The 12561-nt window shown below is 41.2% G+C and overlaps 1 protein-coding gene across 1 annotated transcript; it reads right to left on the minus strand.

Moving 5' to 3' along the window:
* Nucleotides 1–8529: 8529 nt before the first annotated feature.
* On the minus strand, nucleotides 8530–12443 carry lgals3bp.1 (galectin 3 binding protein, tandem duplicate 1). The gene is made up of 6 exons (XM_073494256.1): nucleotides 12351–12443; nucleotides 11976–12082; nucleotides 11602–11805; nucleotides 11303–11443; nucleotides 9992–10274; nucleotides 8530–9855 (listed from the first exon to the last, which is right to left on the minus strand). Exons 2-6 carry the CDS (start codon nucleotides 12058–12060, stop codon nucleotides 8748–8750), a joined length of 1821 nt encoding a protein of 606 aa, XP_073350357.1. The 5' UTR covers nucleotides 12061–12082; nucleotides 12351–12443; the 3' UTR covers nucleotides 8530–8747.
* Between the last annotated feature and the right edge of the window lie 118 nt (nucleotides 12444–12561).

A 12561-nucleotide genomic window follows, 5' to 3' on the forward strand; every position in this document is an offset into this window, starting at 1 on the left:
CCTAATCTTAGCATCTTTGTCTGACGGATCTCACAAATCACTATTTTGTGGTTTTGCCCTTCCCACATACTCTATTTAATTCACTGTTATTCCTGGAATAGAGCGTCTGGGGAGCATGAATGTGCGAAGTTAAATTATAGCAAGCCAGTCATGGATTTAGATTTGTTTGTGTGTGTGTTTAGAAAAGGACATTTTGGCATGGCTATGGAGCAAAAGAAGAGGTTGAGAGGTCACTGACATGAGAAGGATTCAGTTTGCGAATGCCATGACCATCCACGCTAAATTTAAAGGTGCTCTATGTAACATTTTGTGGCAATTTATATGTATTAATCACTTCTTTATTGCTCTTTTTTTGGGTCAAATTTTCCACGACAGTCCAAAGGATGTGACTTTATGTAAGTTCTACGGCGCCTCGTCCCAGTCTCTTTCTCCGCTCCGCTTACGGAGAACAACAGTAGCTAACGTCCGCTACCACGGAGCCTCTTTGAAGCAATATTTGGACGTTTCGTGAAATATGCTTGTTTTGTATTCTTGTCAAGACTTAGATGAGATTGATAAATTGCTCCTGTGGGCTATTTGAGTGGTAAATAACAAGCTACGGCCAGCAGCTGGTTAGCTTAACTTAGCCTAGTTTAGTGTAAACATTGGAAACAGAATGAAACTAGCCTGACTCTGTCCAAAGATAACAAAATCTGCCTACTAGCATCTATAAAGCTCACCCATTAACACTGTGTATGATAATTTGATGTTTTGAAAAGGGTTTGTAAGACTAATGTAATAAGACACATTAAAGACAAAAGTGCTAATAAACAGTATACTCTGTAGCTTTAACAGCTGTTGTTGTAGCAAAGCAGCTGTCTTGGATTTTGAGGTTAAGGTTGGTGAGGCTCGTCCGACTTCCCGGGTCGGAAATCTGACTTGAGGGGGCGTTTCCAGTTGAAAGTGCTGACCGGGGATTCGGAAATTCTGACTACAAATGGAAAGCTCCATATTTCTCGGTTGGGATCAGTAACTTCCTGAAAGCTAGAGGTAGCTTATTTTTTATCATACACATATGAAAGAGTGTAATATGTATCTTAAAGGGACAGTTCACCCCCAATCAAAAATACATATTTTCTTCTTACCTGTAGTGCTAATAAAACATGAAGATTGTTTTTAATATGAGTTGCTGAGTTTTGGAGATATCGGCCTTTGAGATTTGTGTTTTCTCTCGAATACGATGGAAGCACATGGCACTCCGCTTGTGGTGTTCAAATATAAAGATATATTTCAAAAGCTCGACAGCAATGTCTCCTCCAGAAATCATGACCCGGTTACTCAAGATAATCCACAGGTATTGCTGTGAGCAGTTTCATGTCGGAACTATTTTCTTTCCGTATCTGCTCAGAGGGAAGTCTGCATCTACTCCCGGACGAGAAAAGAAAATAGTTTCTGTGTGAAACTGCCCACAACAACATGGTATATTTCAGAGAAGTCGGGCATCATATCTCCAAAACTCAGCAACGCACCGCAAAACAATCTGGGTGGATAAACAGCACAACAGGAAAAAGGAAGAATATGTATTTGTAATTTGGGGGTGTACTGTCCTTTTAAACCTAAAATTACTGATTTTTTGGCCACTTGGAGGCAGCAAAAACAAGCTGTAAACAAAACACTGACATATCAATAACTTTCAAGTTGCTACGGCAAATTTGCTCACAAACAGCTGCCTATTTACACATTATCCCAATGATAATTCCCTATATTTCATCATCAAGAAATTCCCCTTTTGATCATAATTATAAAAATATTGATTACAGCTTCTTTAAAACATTTATGCTAACGCTAATTCACAAAGGGAGGAAATACTAACGTGGGTCCAGCTGACTAATCCTCAGCCCACACTGCACAGCTATCTGTGGTTTAATCCAGTGAGAGTGTTTTTGCATTTCACAGTAACCATTAAAACACTGTAATAGATGAAAATACAGAAGAATGAGGATGAAGGAGGAGTGGCAGAGTGGAGAGAAGTGACATCATCCCCTTAAACTTAATAGATTCAATCTGGCGGCGATTCCCCGAGCGTAAGCTGCCCACACCCCTGACGCCCTTCTGTGAAAGACACATTATGCTATAGTCAAATTCTTGACTTGTTTCTCATCCCTTACTCATGCACAAAAATAGATGGCGCTTTTGTTGGAAAATTCACCACTGCAGCACCACCTCAGGAAACTGAGGATCTCAAGAGTTTGGGGTTTGTGGCCTCCCGTGTTGATTCTGGCGTACAAACGGGAGATCACAGTGAGGGCACGGCGTGTTTGATGATTAGAGCTGATGATGAATAATGAAGAGGATCGAAGAGAGAGAGAAAGAGAGGACTGCTGCGGCTGCCTCGCTCCCTGACATCATATTTGGCCACCGACTGTCTGCCTTCTGGCGACTCTGGCAAATATTTCCACTGTTTTCCATAGTTGAGCATTTTTGCCTGGTTGCTTTTCCACAGGTCTCTGTTACTCTGTGTAAAATACAGGCAGGCAGTAGAGAGGGAGAGCAGAGAGGAAAATGGGACAACCTACTTAATGTGCATCTTTGTAATGTGACTAATCTTTCTGCTGAAGTGGAAATATCATTCATCTAATCTTTGCCTGTAGCTTTGGAGTAAGAATGCCATCAGTAAGATAAGGAAAATTCCCGAACCTTTTTGAAATTTTGCAAGCCAGTGTGACTCGTCGTATGAAGAGTGGAAGTTACCAGACACAAAAGACGTAACACGACAAACAACACAGATGTTGGGCGTGGGGCTGAAATTAAGACACATGAAAGGAAGTGACACATCCCGAGACCGAATGAGTAGAAAATACGCTTCCCTCTCTTTTCCAAAGTTTACTGAAGGCATCAGAGGAACAGCAGGCGCCTTCTTCTGGGCAAAGCCTGCCGCCCCCTGTCCAAACAGTCGGCTTCCTTTGCACCGAGATGCCGACTAATGTGGTGGGCTCTGCTCAGATCGCAGCCGTGTCCCCGGCTCCTGGGCATATTTCAGATGACCTCACAGCATGACCATTCGGAGCTATTTCCCACACTGCAACTCTCCCTTTAGAACGGGGTTTTACTCACCAGTTAAAATCTGGATTATTGTATCAACATTTGGTTTTAATTTGTTGAAAGAGGGCGGATTTGTCAAAGAAGTGCAATGTAAGCAACCCCCTGTGTACATTACCCACTACAAACTCCAAAAGGGGCTTAGGAATGGCCTGAACCTCCATCCCCTAAATTACAGACTTGCAAGGCCAGGAATACTCTCTGAAGGAAGTGCCCAGCAGGACAGAAAAAGAGGGTCTCATTGCGGGAACTGGTGGGTGCTGTGGCACTGACCCACATCCTCTTACTCCCACCCTCTCGCCTGACCACCTCGTAGCTTTTCGACTATCCTTTCCCCTGTTGCACGTCCGCCCCCTCCCCTTTACCGCCTTTGTTTTGATGTGACCGAGCCACCGCCCAGGGGTAATTCCCATCATTTTCCATTCATCAGTGCGGCTATTCACATTTTATTGGTGACAGTGAATCAGCCTTAGCGATTTCACCTCAGGGACGGGAGGAGCGCATCTGTTTAAAAAGACAAAAACCCCATTAAGGCTCTTGGGTCACATTATCTCAACTGGCCTCAGTGTGGTTACAACAATTAGTCAGTGAGTCTGTTAACGGTGTCCTCGAAGCGTCGTCACAGTCTTGAGTAGGTTTCCTTGGAACTCTTACGTCTCCAACTAACACTTACAGGAACTTTCACTTCTCCTAACAGGTTCACGCTGTGTAAACGACATGTAAATATTTGTAGAGTCATTTCCTCTATAGCACTACGGCAGACCGTGACTAAGGCGTCTGGGGCAGCGCTTGAAATGATGAGCAATTCAAACAGCAAATTGGTGTTGGTGCAAGTGTTAAAACCCTCTTCAGCCCCCTCAGTGCACCTAGCATGTGATATGTTCATGAACGAAGCTCATGAAACCTGAAAATGTATTATTAATGTAGTTAAAGCAGCATTAATTGATTTTTCTCTGGCTTTTTTTAATTAACTTTTAATTTTTTTTAAAATTTTATTTAACTATGACAAAAAGTGTTCGTCAATGACCATTTTTCATAACCAAGACCAGAAGCTGATGAGAGAAAAATGTCTTTAATAATAAAAACTATGACGGAAGGTATGTTTTGTTTATGTTGACGAGACGTGACAGGACTGAAATGCACAAAATAAATAAATGAATAAATAATTAACCTGTGCATCTAGTCCGTCTGTCAAAATATGAACAGTGCTCGTCACTAATTGAGGTGTTGAGAATACCAGTTGATTAACGACACAGTGATTAATGAATCTACGGACACACTTTATTTATACTTTGGCACAAAGGAAAACACAAAGAAAGGCGATTCAGAGCACATTAATAAAAGAAAAAGATGAAAACTAAGCTTGATGAAAAAAATATTCCCATGGTAAGTCAAAATGACGAGATAAAAAGTCAAAAATTAGCTCATAATTGCATCTTCTTAACTTATAATTCTGACTTTTATGTCCTCATTTTGACTTTTTATCTCAAAATTGAATTTTTAGCACATAATTATGACTATTTATTTAAAAATTTGACTTCTCACAATTTCGTTGAACAGGTAATCTTTCGTCTTTATCGTGGATGTTGTGGCACAGATAACTTTCATGCCGATGCTGGCTTGTGACTGTGAAAGCTGCCTTTAGTGTTTTTCTGTGTTATTAGACGGCGTCGACACAATTTCTGTCTCTGCAGTGTTGTCAACACTTGTTTACTTGTTAGCCTCCATGTTAGCATTGTAAGCTAACAACAAGCTAACATTGCTATCATGTTTACACCAAATCAGCCCATGTATTTGCTCGTGGCAGCTAAATGAAGCAGCAGAGCTAACCTAGCCGGTGATAAATAGTAACTTATTACGTAGCTGTAACATGCTAATGACGTTGTGCTAACTTGGCTGTGCGTTGTAGTAACTTTACCTGTGAATCCGACATCGTTGCTCGTTACCCGGCTTGTTGCTCCTGGAGGGGGGGTGTGTGTCGCGGGAGGCTCCGAGCGGAGAGCGATACGACGTCGGAGGGGAGGAGAGTAAGGAGCACAGAGGGGAGGTGTGTGTGTGCGTGTGTGTGTGTAGACCAGAGCTTTTTCATAATATTTTTTGCGGATTTTTTACGGAAATGTGCTTCCATACAATGCGGTACTAGTAGTAAAGGGCGATAGAGAGACACCCTGTGATGACAAAAAAGGTGAGAAGAAAACAACCTAAGCAGACCTAAAGAGACGCGTGAAGACACACCACCCTGCCGATAAAGCCTCGGTAAGTTTGCTAACAGTAAGTCTTAATGCTAACAATACATTTGTTAATGTTAAGTGTCAACTTAATGTCAACTTAGCCTGGCTGGAAGAAACTTTTTTCTGACGTAAGGGGAAATTGGGACATTTTGAGAGGGAAGTGGAAGAGTTCAAGGTTAAGCGGTTACCTAAAGCGTTGTTCCCAAAAACCACTAGATAGACTTTCGAAATGTTGGGGCAAACCAAACAAACAGGTCATGACATGAAGGGTCAATTAAATTGAAATTACAATGAAATTACAGCCATATAGACACACCACCCTGCCAATAATGCCCGGGTAAGTTAGCTAACTGTAAGTCTGATGCTAACAATGAATTTGTTAATGTTAAGTCAGTTACTGGGCAGTTGGCTATTGTAGCAAATTTGCTAGCTTAGCCTGGCTGGAAGAAGTTTTTCTCACAAAAAAAGGGGGAAAAAAGTGACTTTGTGGTTGTTAAAATAATGAATGAATGAGCCTGATTTCCGGGCTAACGTTGCCTGAGTTAATGTGTAAGCTAACATCAGCTTGCTAGCTTCAGGGCTTGTGCGTGAACACGCAGGCCCGACAGTTAGGCTAAGGCTAACGTTTAGATTAGCAAGGACAGCGCAGCGGCGTTGCATCGATGAGAGAATCTCAGGCTCGAGATATAAGGTAAGGGATCCAGATATTACACAAATAAAAGTGTCCACGTTCAGCCTAATTGGATTAGTTTAAAAAGAGAATAGACTAAAAGTACTTTGGCTGGTATAACTGTGGACAGATGTTTTGTTTCGGATGCAGTAAGGACTTTGTAGGTGTGTAGTTGAGGTCAAAATGTCAGACTGAGTTCAAAGATGATCATTTGAAAATGTAGTAATGACAAATGACAACATGGTGACGTGTGTCGCGTCTTGGGAGATCCCGTCATGAGATGGTCTCTAAGGTTTTTGCTGTTGTTATGTGTGTTTTTGTTATCACGACACACTTTTTTCTGACGTAAGAGGAAATTGGGAGATTTTAGAAAGGGAACTGGAGTTCAAGGGGTTAAGCGGTTACCTAAAGCAGTGTTCACAAAAACCACTAGATAACATTTCGAAATACTGGGGCAAACCAAACAAACAAAGCACGTCATGATGTGAATGTTCAATTATTTCGTGGGTAAAATGACACAACAATGAAATTACATCTGTATAAATTTTTACAGTAATACAAGTATGCCCTGTGATGAAATATCTGACCTTTTCCTCTTGACATCCGGGTAAATTCATTACACCTGCACACGATTAGTTGTGAATGAATCACAGTTGCTCCACTCTCTCCTGTGTCTGACTGAACCGTAGGTATGAGTTTGTACAGCACTGAAGCGTGAGCGCATGTGGAGGAGTCATCTATAATATATACACAGTGATCACGTAATCTTTGCAACTGATCAGACTTCTTTTTATAATGTCATGCTTTGTTACAGTCTCAGGCGATTGCACTTCTCAGAAAGCCGTGAGTCATTGTGTGTTATGTTTTGTGGTTTGTTTTTTTCCCACCTGTCCGGGCATGTAGGCCTGAATGTTGTCAAAGTGTGACTGTCAGTTGTGGGAAGCAGAAATGCGGGAAGGCTTGAAGACAGTCTGGTGTGCGGTGAAAACACAACAGCTTGGGGAGATTCCATGATTCATGAGTAGGAAACTGATACCATCCTTAATCAAACCCATGCAAAAACAAACCCTTTCACATCCAGTAACTTATCTAATGATGGAGAATAAAGCAAACTTGTTTGAAGTTTTTTGTTGGGGAGAAGTCGGATGATAAACGGGAGTTTTGTTTCACAGGGAAATAAGTTGAGTGAGGATAGTGGAAGACTTAAAAGCATAAGGCCAGGGCAGATACTTATACAATATTGATAATATTTCTATGTAGACAAATTATTTTTTTAGATAATACATCTACAGAGCTTGTAGAAAGGTTCAGAACAAAAATATCTCTTTTTCTTAAAAACCTTATTATGATTGTGAATCAGTAATTAATCTTTGTCGGGTCCAAAATTATTGTTTTGTTTATCTCTGTGTAAAAATTGTGACAGTTGGTTCCAGCTTCTAATAAGGTTTGTGAGGAAATAGTATAAAATTGTTGGTATCATGCGGTATCTGTATTTCGTCAGCGATCAACAGTCTTGGTAGTTGCCAGTTTGTGGGGGGAAAAGCGTAAAAATGGCTCAGATCTACAGTATACATCCAGCATAATGTATCGCCCTTACGTTAGCTAGCTACCTTAGCAAGAAGAGAATGCCACATTTAGTGTTTGAATGTTATCAATAATACCGAAAGTACACACAGAAAGTACAAGTCTGCAAGAGTGGTGAAATCTGGACACTTGAATTCAGCAGTATTGATCGGATCATCTAATTCTCTACCAGATGGTGTATTCAAAAATGGTTGAATTATTCCTTTAAGTAAGTATTTCAATGTCTTAAGCAGAGTTACTTCATGTTCCGACGCTAAAATCTCAAGACATTTTATTTGCAAATAAACAATGCTGCTCCACACCAGTGATAGACATTTGTATTTGTTTATGGATAAGGACCTTATTGGGAAGTTGCCATTGTATATATCTGCTATGCTTCGTTGGCCCCTCTGGTCCTTATCAGTCTAATGACTGGCTTTCATCACAAGTGACTCAGAAGATTTGCTTTTGGTTTCTCTGCCCCGGCTGCCTGGAACTCTTTACAAAGCAAAACCCTAAAATGAACACTTTGATGCCATTTGGTGAATTTAAATCGGTGATTATAAACCGTTCAGCTTCTGTTTGTACCTGTTTTAATTGAATGGTTTTAGCATCTTGTAGCTTTTATGATATTTTGTATCTTTTATGCCATTTTAAACATTAACTCGCCATCATTGTTAACAAGGCCCTGCCCTCAATGACCTTAGAGTTTATATGAAGGTAATATATATTTTACTACTCATATAGTGATAATATATGAACCCTTCTTCAGTGAACTGGACAGCAGCAAAATATCTGAGGTCATGACAGCACATAGATAAACCTATATTACAGCATTTGGCCTTAACAGAACTGATTCATTTTGCATCCGTCCAACTTGGCCGTGTTTACACTTTATATTTCATGTCTCTCATATCTAGATTTATATTTTTGGCTGCTTGTGTGAAGGACCAATAAAATCTTTTGAAAGAGCTGACACACAGAGAATGATCTGGAAATCACTTTATTTATTTGCCTTTTTTTTTTTAAAGACATCAGGAAAGGATACTAAAGCACAGCCATGCAATTGATTTGTAGCTAATCAAAACAGATTGATGAAAAGAAAAATCACACAGATAATATTGGAGCACCATTGCAATCTATTGAGTATAATGCAGACGAATTGACCACGTGTGAGAATTATTTAGTCTGATCCTGCTATTGGATCAGTTGTAATCTGGTCTCACTACAAAGCGGTAGATGTACTGGTCATCAGGACAGGGATAGGCAACAACGTGGGTCTCATTCACAGTGGTATGAGCCATATTATCCTTGAAGTCCTGAAGCTGAGAGATGTACTTGCCATGGCACATCACCAGGAGCTGGTTACGAAAGAGGACGTTTTGCTGCCGTGTGTGGCTTTGCGGAGCGAGCCTCGCCACAGGGAACGACTCGCAGGTCAGACCATGGTCTGAACACCCTTGTTGGCTCTTAAGGACATTTGCCTTCCATTGAACCGTCTTGTCCTGAAAGATCAGGCTGTTGTGGATAGGTGTGCTGAACGACTCGGTTATGGTTTGGCCATTTGGACTGACAGTTGATACAGGATAAATTTGCTGGTATCTGTAGTCATAATATTCATGTCTGTTGTACGTAGGATAGCGGCGTGGGACTGGATCTGGTTGAACTACCCTTGAAGGGTCAATATCAGTGCTCCATGGCTTAGCGATGTAGATCCTGGGATGGTAACCATCATCATCTTTGTTGAACTTTGGGTCGGACAGATGACTGCTAAAGAGCAGAATATTAAATTCAAATGCTTTGAAAATGTTTTCACGATACATAGCCTTGTGAGTGCTGTAGAGAGAAGACATGGACTGAAGTTCATACAGTTTCTCAGCGGGGATCATGGGGAAACGAATGCGACTCAACAGGTCAACCTGGCTCTCCAAACTTGTTGAGTTGCCCTTCTCTGTGATCCAACTCTCCAGAGTCTGAAGCACGAAATATTCATCTGGCACCACTAGGTCTGAGCGGGATAGAAGAGCTTGAAGGAACCCAAAGGAAAGGCTGGTCCAAGCAGGGGACTCGGTCAGATTCTGGTAGTTCCAGGCCAGAAACTGAATACAGTTCTCCTGGAGGACCAAGTCCCCAGTCTCATTTGCATATTCGTAAAGAGACACCTGGGTGTGAAACGAAGCGTCCTCTGGGAGGATTTTAGTGAACATCCGGCCTGTTTCGTCCATCAGCTGCTTCACCCCAAACTTCGAAGCCATCCAGTGGAGGCACTGCACTGAGGAGAAGGTCACATCAATCTTGCGGGTGTAAATGTACCTATTGAGAAACAGATTGTAGAGTGTTCAATTTTTAAAGACGCTTTTAACTGATTTTGCCCAACTTTCCATCAGCGTGAGGGTGAGTAGGTGAATTTTCATTTTTGGGTGAACTTATTACAGGAGTTTCGGTTTACCTGAGAAAGGAGTTGAAATGCGGTTGGCAAGCCTGGCTGATGCTGACCGTGATGCTAGTTATCTCCTCTGAAGCATTAAAGAGTGGGAATTTTGAGAGGATCAATTTGTGCGTACAAATCGTTGTCTCCGTGCTCCCATTCTCCTGTCTGTTTCCAGTCTCTCTCTGGACCAAGATCAGGAAATCACAGCCATCGCCACTGTCAAAGATTTGGCCGAGTTCATCAGACAGACTGAAGGTGTGGTCCAGCGAGTATGTAGAGTCAATGGGGGTCAAATTTGTGTCTGGAATCACAAATCAGAATGAAAATGAGCATGAAGAGTAATGAGCAGCGATCACACCAACCCGATCTCATCAATCTGCATACAAGTAGCACGACTTTACACTTTCAAATTGCTTACAGTGCATACGCCAAAGTCCGCTTGTCCTTTCCACTGACCTCTGTGGATAGCAGATCGATAGTCTGCTGACCTTTGGTTTAGGCAACAAAACTACTTGGCTAGGTTTAGCTAGAGATGATGTCACATGCATGACCCAAGTTTGATATGTTTCGTAAATTAGGGCCCTGACATCAACCAGTGCCGGTGTCAGTGAGTGTCTGCCCTAGTTGTTGCGGTGTGTCCTGCATATTTGGCACTACTCAGTCCTTGCAGTTGTCTTTTTAAGCTGATTGAGCATGTTGAATCTGCGGCAGAGCCCATCAGGGAGGGACATCATTCTCGATTGCTATTCAGCTAAACTAATCAGTAAGCAAGAAGGGAAACATAAAAAGGAAGGGAAATCCCTTCAAGCCAGACACTGTACCATCCACGATTTCCCCCATTTAGTGCTGCTTCTGCTTATTTTTTCTTCTTCCGCCTCTTAGCCAGTGCCATTAACAACGTTTAATCAGACATACTCTCAAGGTCGTTAACCTCAATGCTGACAATGCCAAATTAATGTCAGGTATGCAGTTTATACATACATGTAAATATGTTTAACTTACTTTTACTTGTACTTTTGACACTTAAGTACAGTTATTGCCAGAACATTTCGTTTAATACTTAATTACATTTCATATTAGATACTTTAGGACTTTTACTCAAGTACTATTCATATGGGAGACTTTCACTTTTTCCAAAGTAATATTTTGACGCAGTATCTTTACTTTTACTCAAGTAATGTACTTTTAACAACACTTAGAAATACTACATTTGTGTTAATGTATTCAGATTGAGGGGACTGGGCTGATCAAACAGAATCTATTTTGTTTTAACTGGATCATGTCTTTAATATTAACGGGCCTTTACCTTGGAAGAGTTTAGATACGTACCGGTACCAGCTTCTTCACAAATAACTCCAACATCCTCTTTGTGGGAGCAGTCAGTTACTCCCCAGTTTTTGAAACTACAAGAAGTCAGACGGTTCTCCGTGCCTTCACATTTCATATCATCCAACCAAATAGGTCCAATTGCTGTGAGGGGAAAAAGAAGGGAATAAATGTGTTAAATGTGACCTTTTTGATGGCTTGATTTGTTGTGTAACTAGTGCTAAACCTCAAATCACAACTTTTTCAGTCATTACAACAATCGCACTGCCCTCTGGTGGGGGATAAATGGAAGTAGAGGGCACCTTGTTTGTAGTCATTTCCAATGATAACAGATTTGGCCCCGGGGAAGTTGAGCTGACGACACACCACCTGGGCCTCAGCCATGTCCCAACCGTCGTCACACACCGTACCCCATTTCCCTTCATGGTAGACTTCCACACGGCCCTGTGAAACACTCTTGGAGCCAAACAGCCTCACATCACCGTCCTGTGGGTCAGGGTTTCTTTCTGTATGCAAACACGGATGTGGAATAATTGCAGAGAGGTTATACAAACTTAGATAAGATTGTAATGAATGAGTGCAGTCAGAATATATTTGCAGAAGGCACGTAGAGACAAGGCAAAATTGTAAGCACGTTAATAGTTTTCACAAAAATGTGATGTTTCAGATGACTTACTGAAAAAGCTCAATTTGAATGCACTTCCAGTGTCGTGAAGAAGCATCAGAAGCCACAGAGTGCACACTTTTCGATGAGTGAGCATTTTCAACCACCAGTGTCGGACTCTGACAAAGAAGACTCAACATGAGAAATATGATAATCCTTCTTTACTTTACAGATTTTAAATTACTCAAGAGAGAGAGCACCAGTCGAACTATGGTGTTGTTCTTGGTCTTTTTGCATACAAGCATCATATTTGCAGATTTAAAGGGTGATGATAAAACCATCAAAGTGGAATGTCATTTATTTCAATATATACTCAAATTGAAACTATCCTAAATCTGTGCATTTAACATTAAAGGTCAAACTTAAAACGCAAAACTATCACGTTACCTTCTGATTGTAAAATGCTGTTGTCCTCAAGTGTGCTTCTCCCTTTTGAGGTCTCTGACACAAATCTCGCCCCTTTTAAAGTCCTGCCTAAAACAGGTTGTATAGTTTTACTTCTCTATTCCGACTGCTTTCCCAAAGTTTCGTTTCACATTAAAAGCAGAAAATCGTTGGTGTTGCACAAAACGATCCAGTTGCAGCTTGTTTGAGGACA

The sequence above is a fragment of the Pagrus major genome, chromosome 23, assembly GCF_040436345.1.
Source record: "Pagrus major chromosome 23, Pma_NU_1.0".
Classification (NCBI taxonomy): Eukaryota; Metazoa; Chordata; class Actinopteri; order Spariformes; family Sparidae; genus Pagrus; species Pagrus major.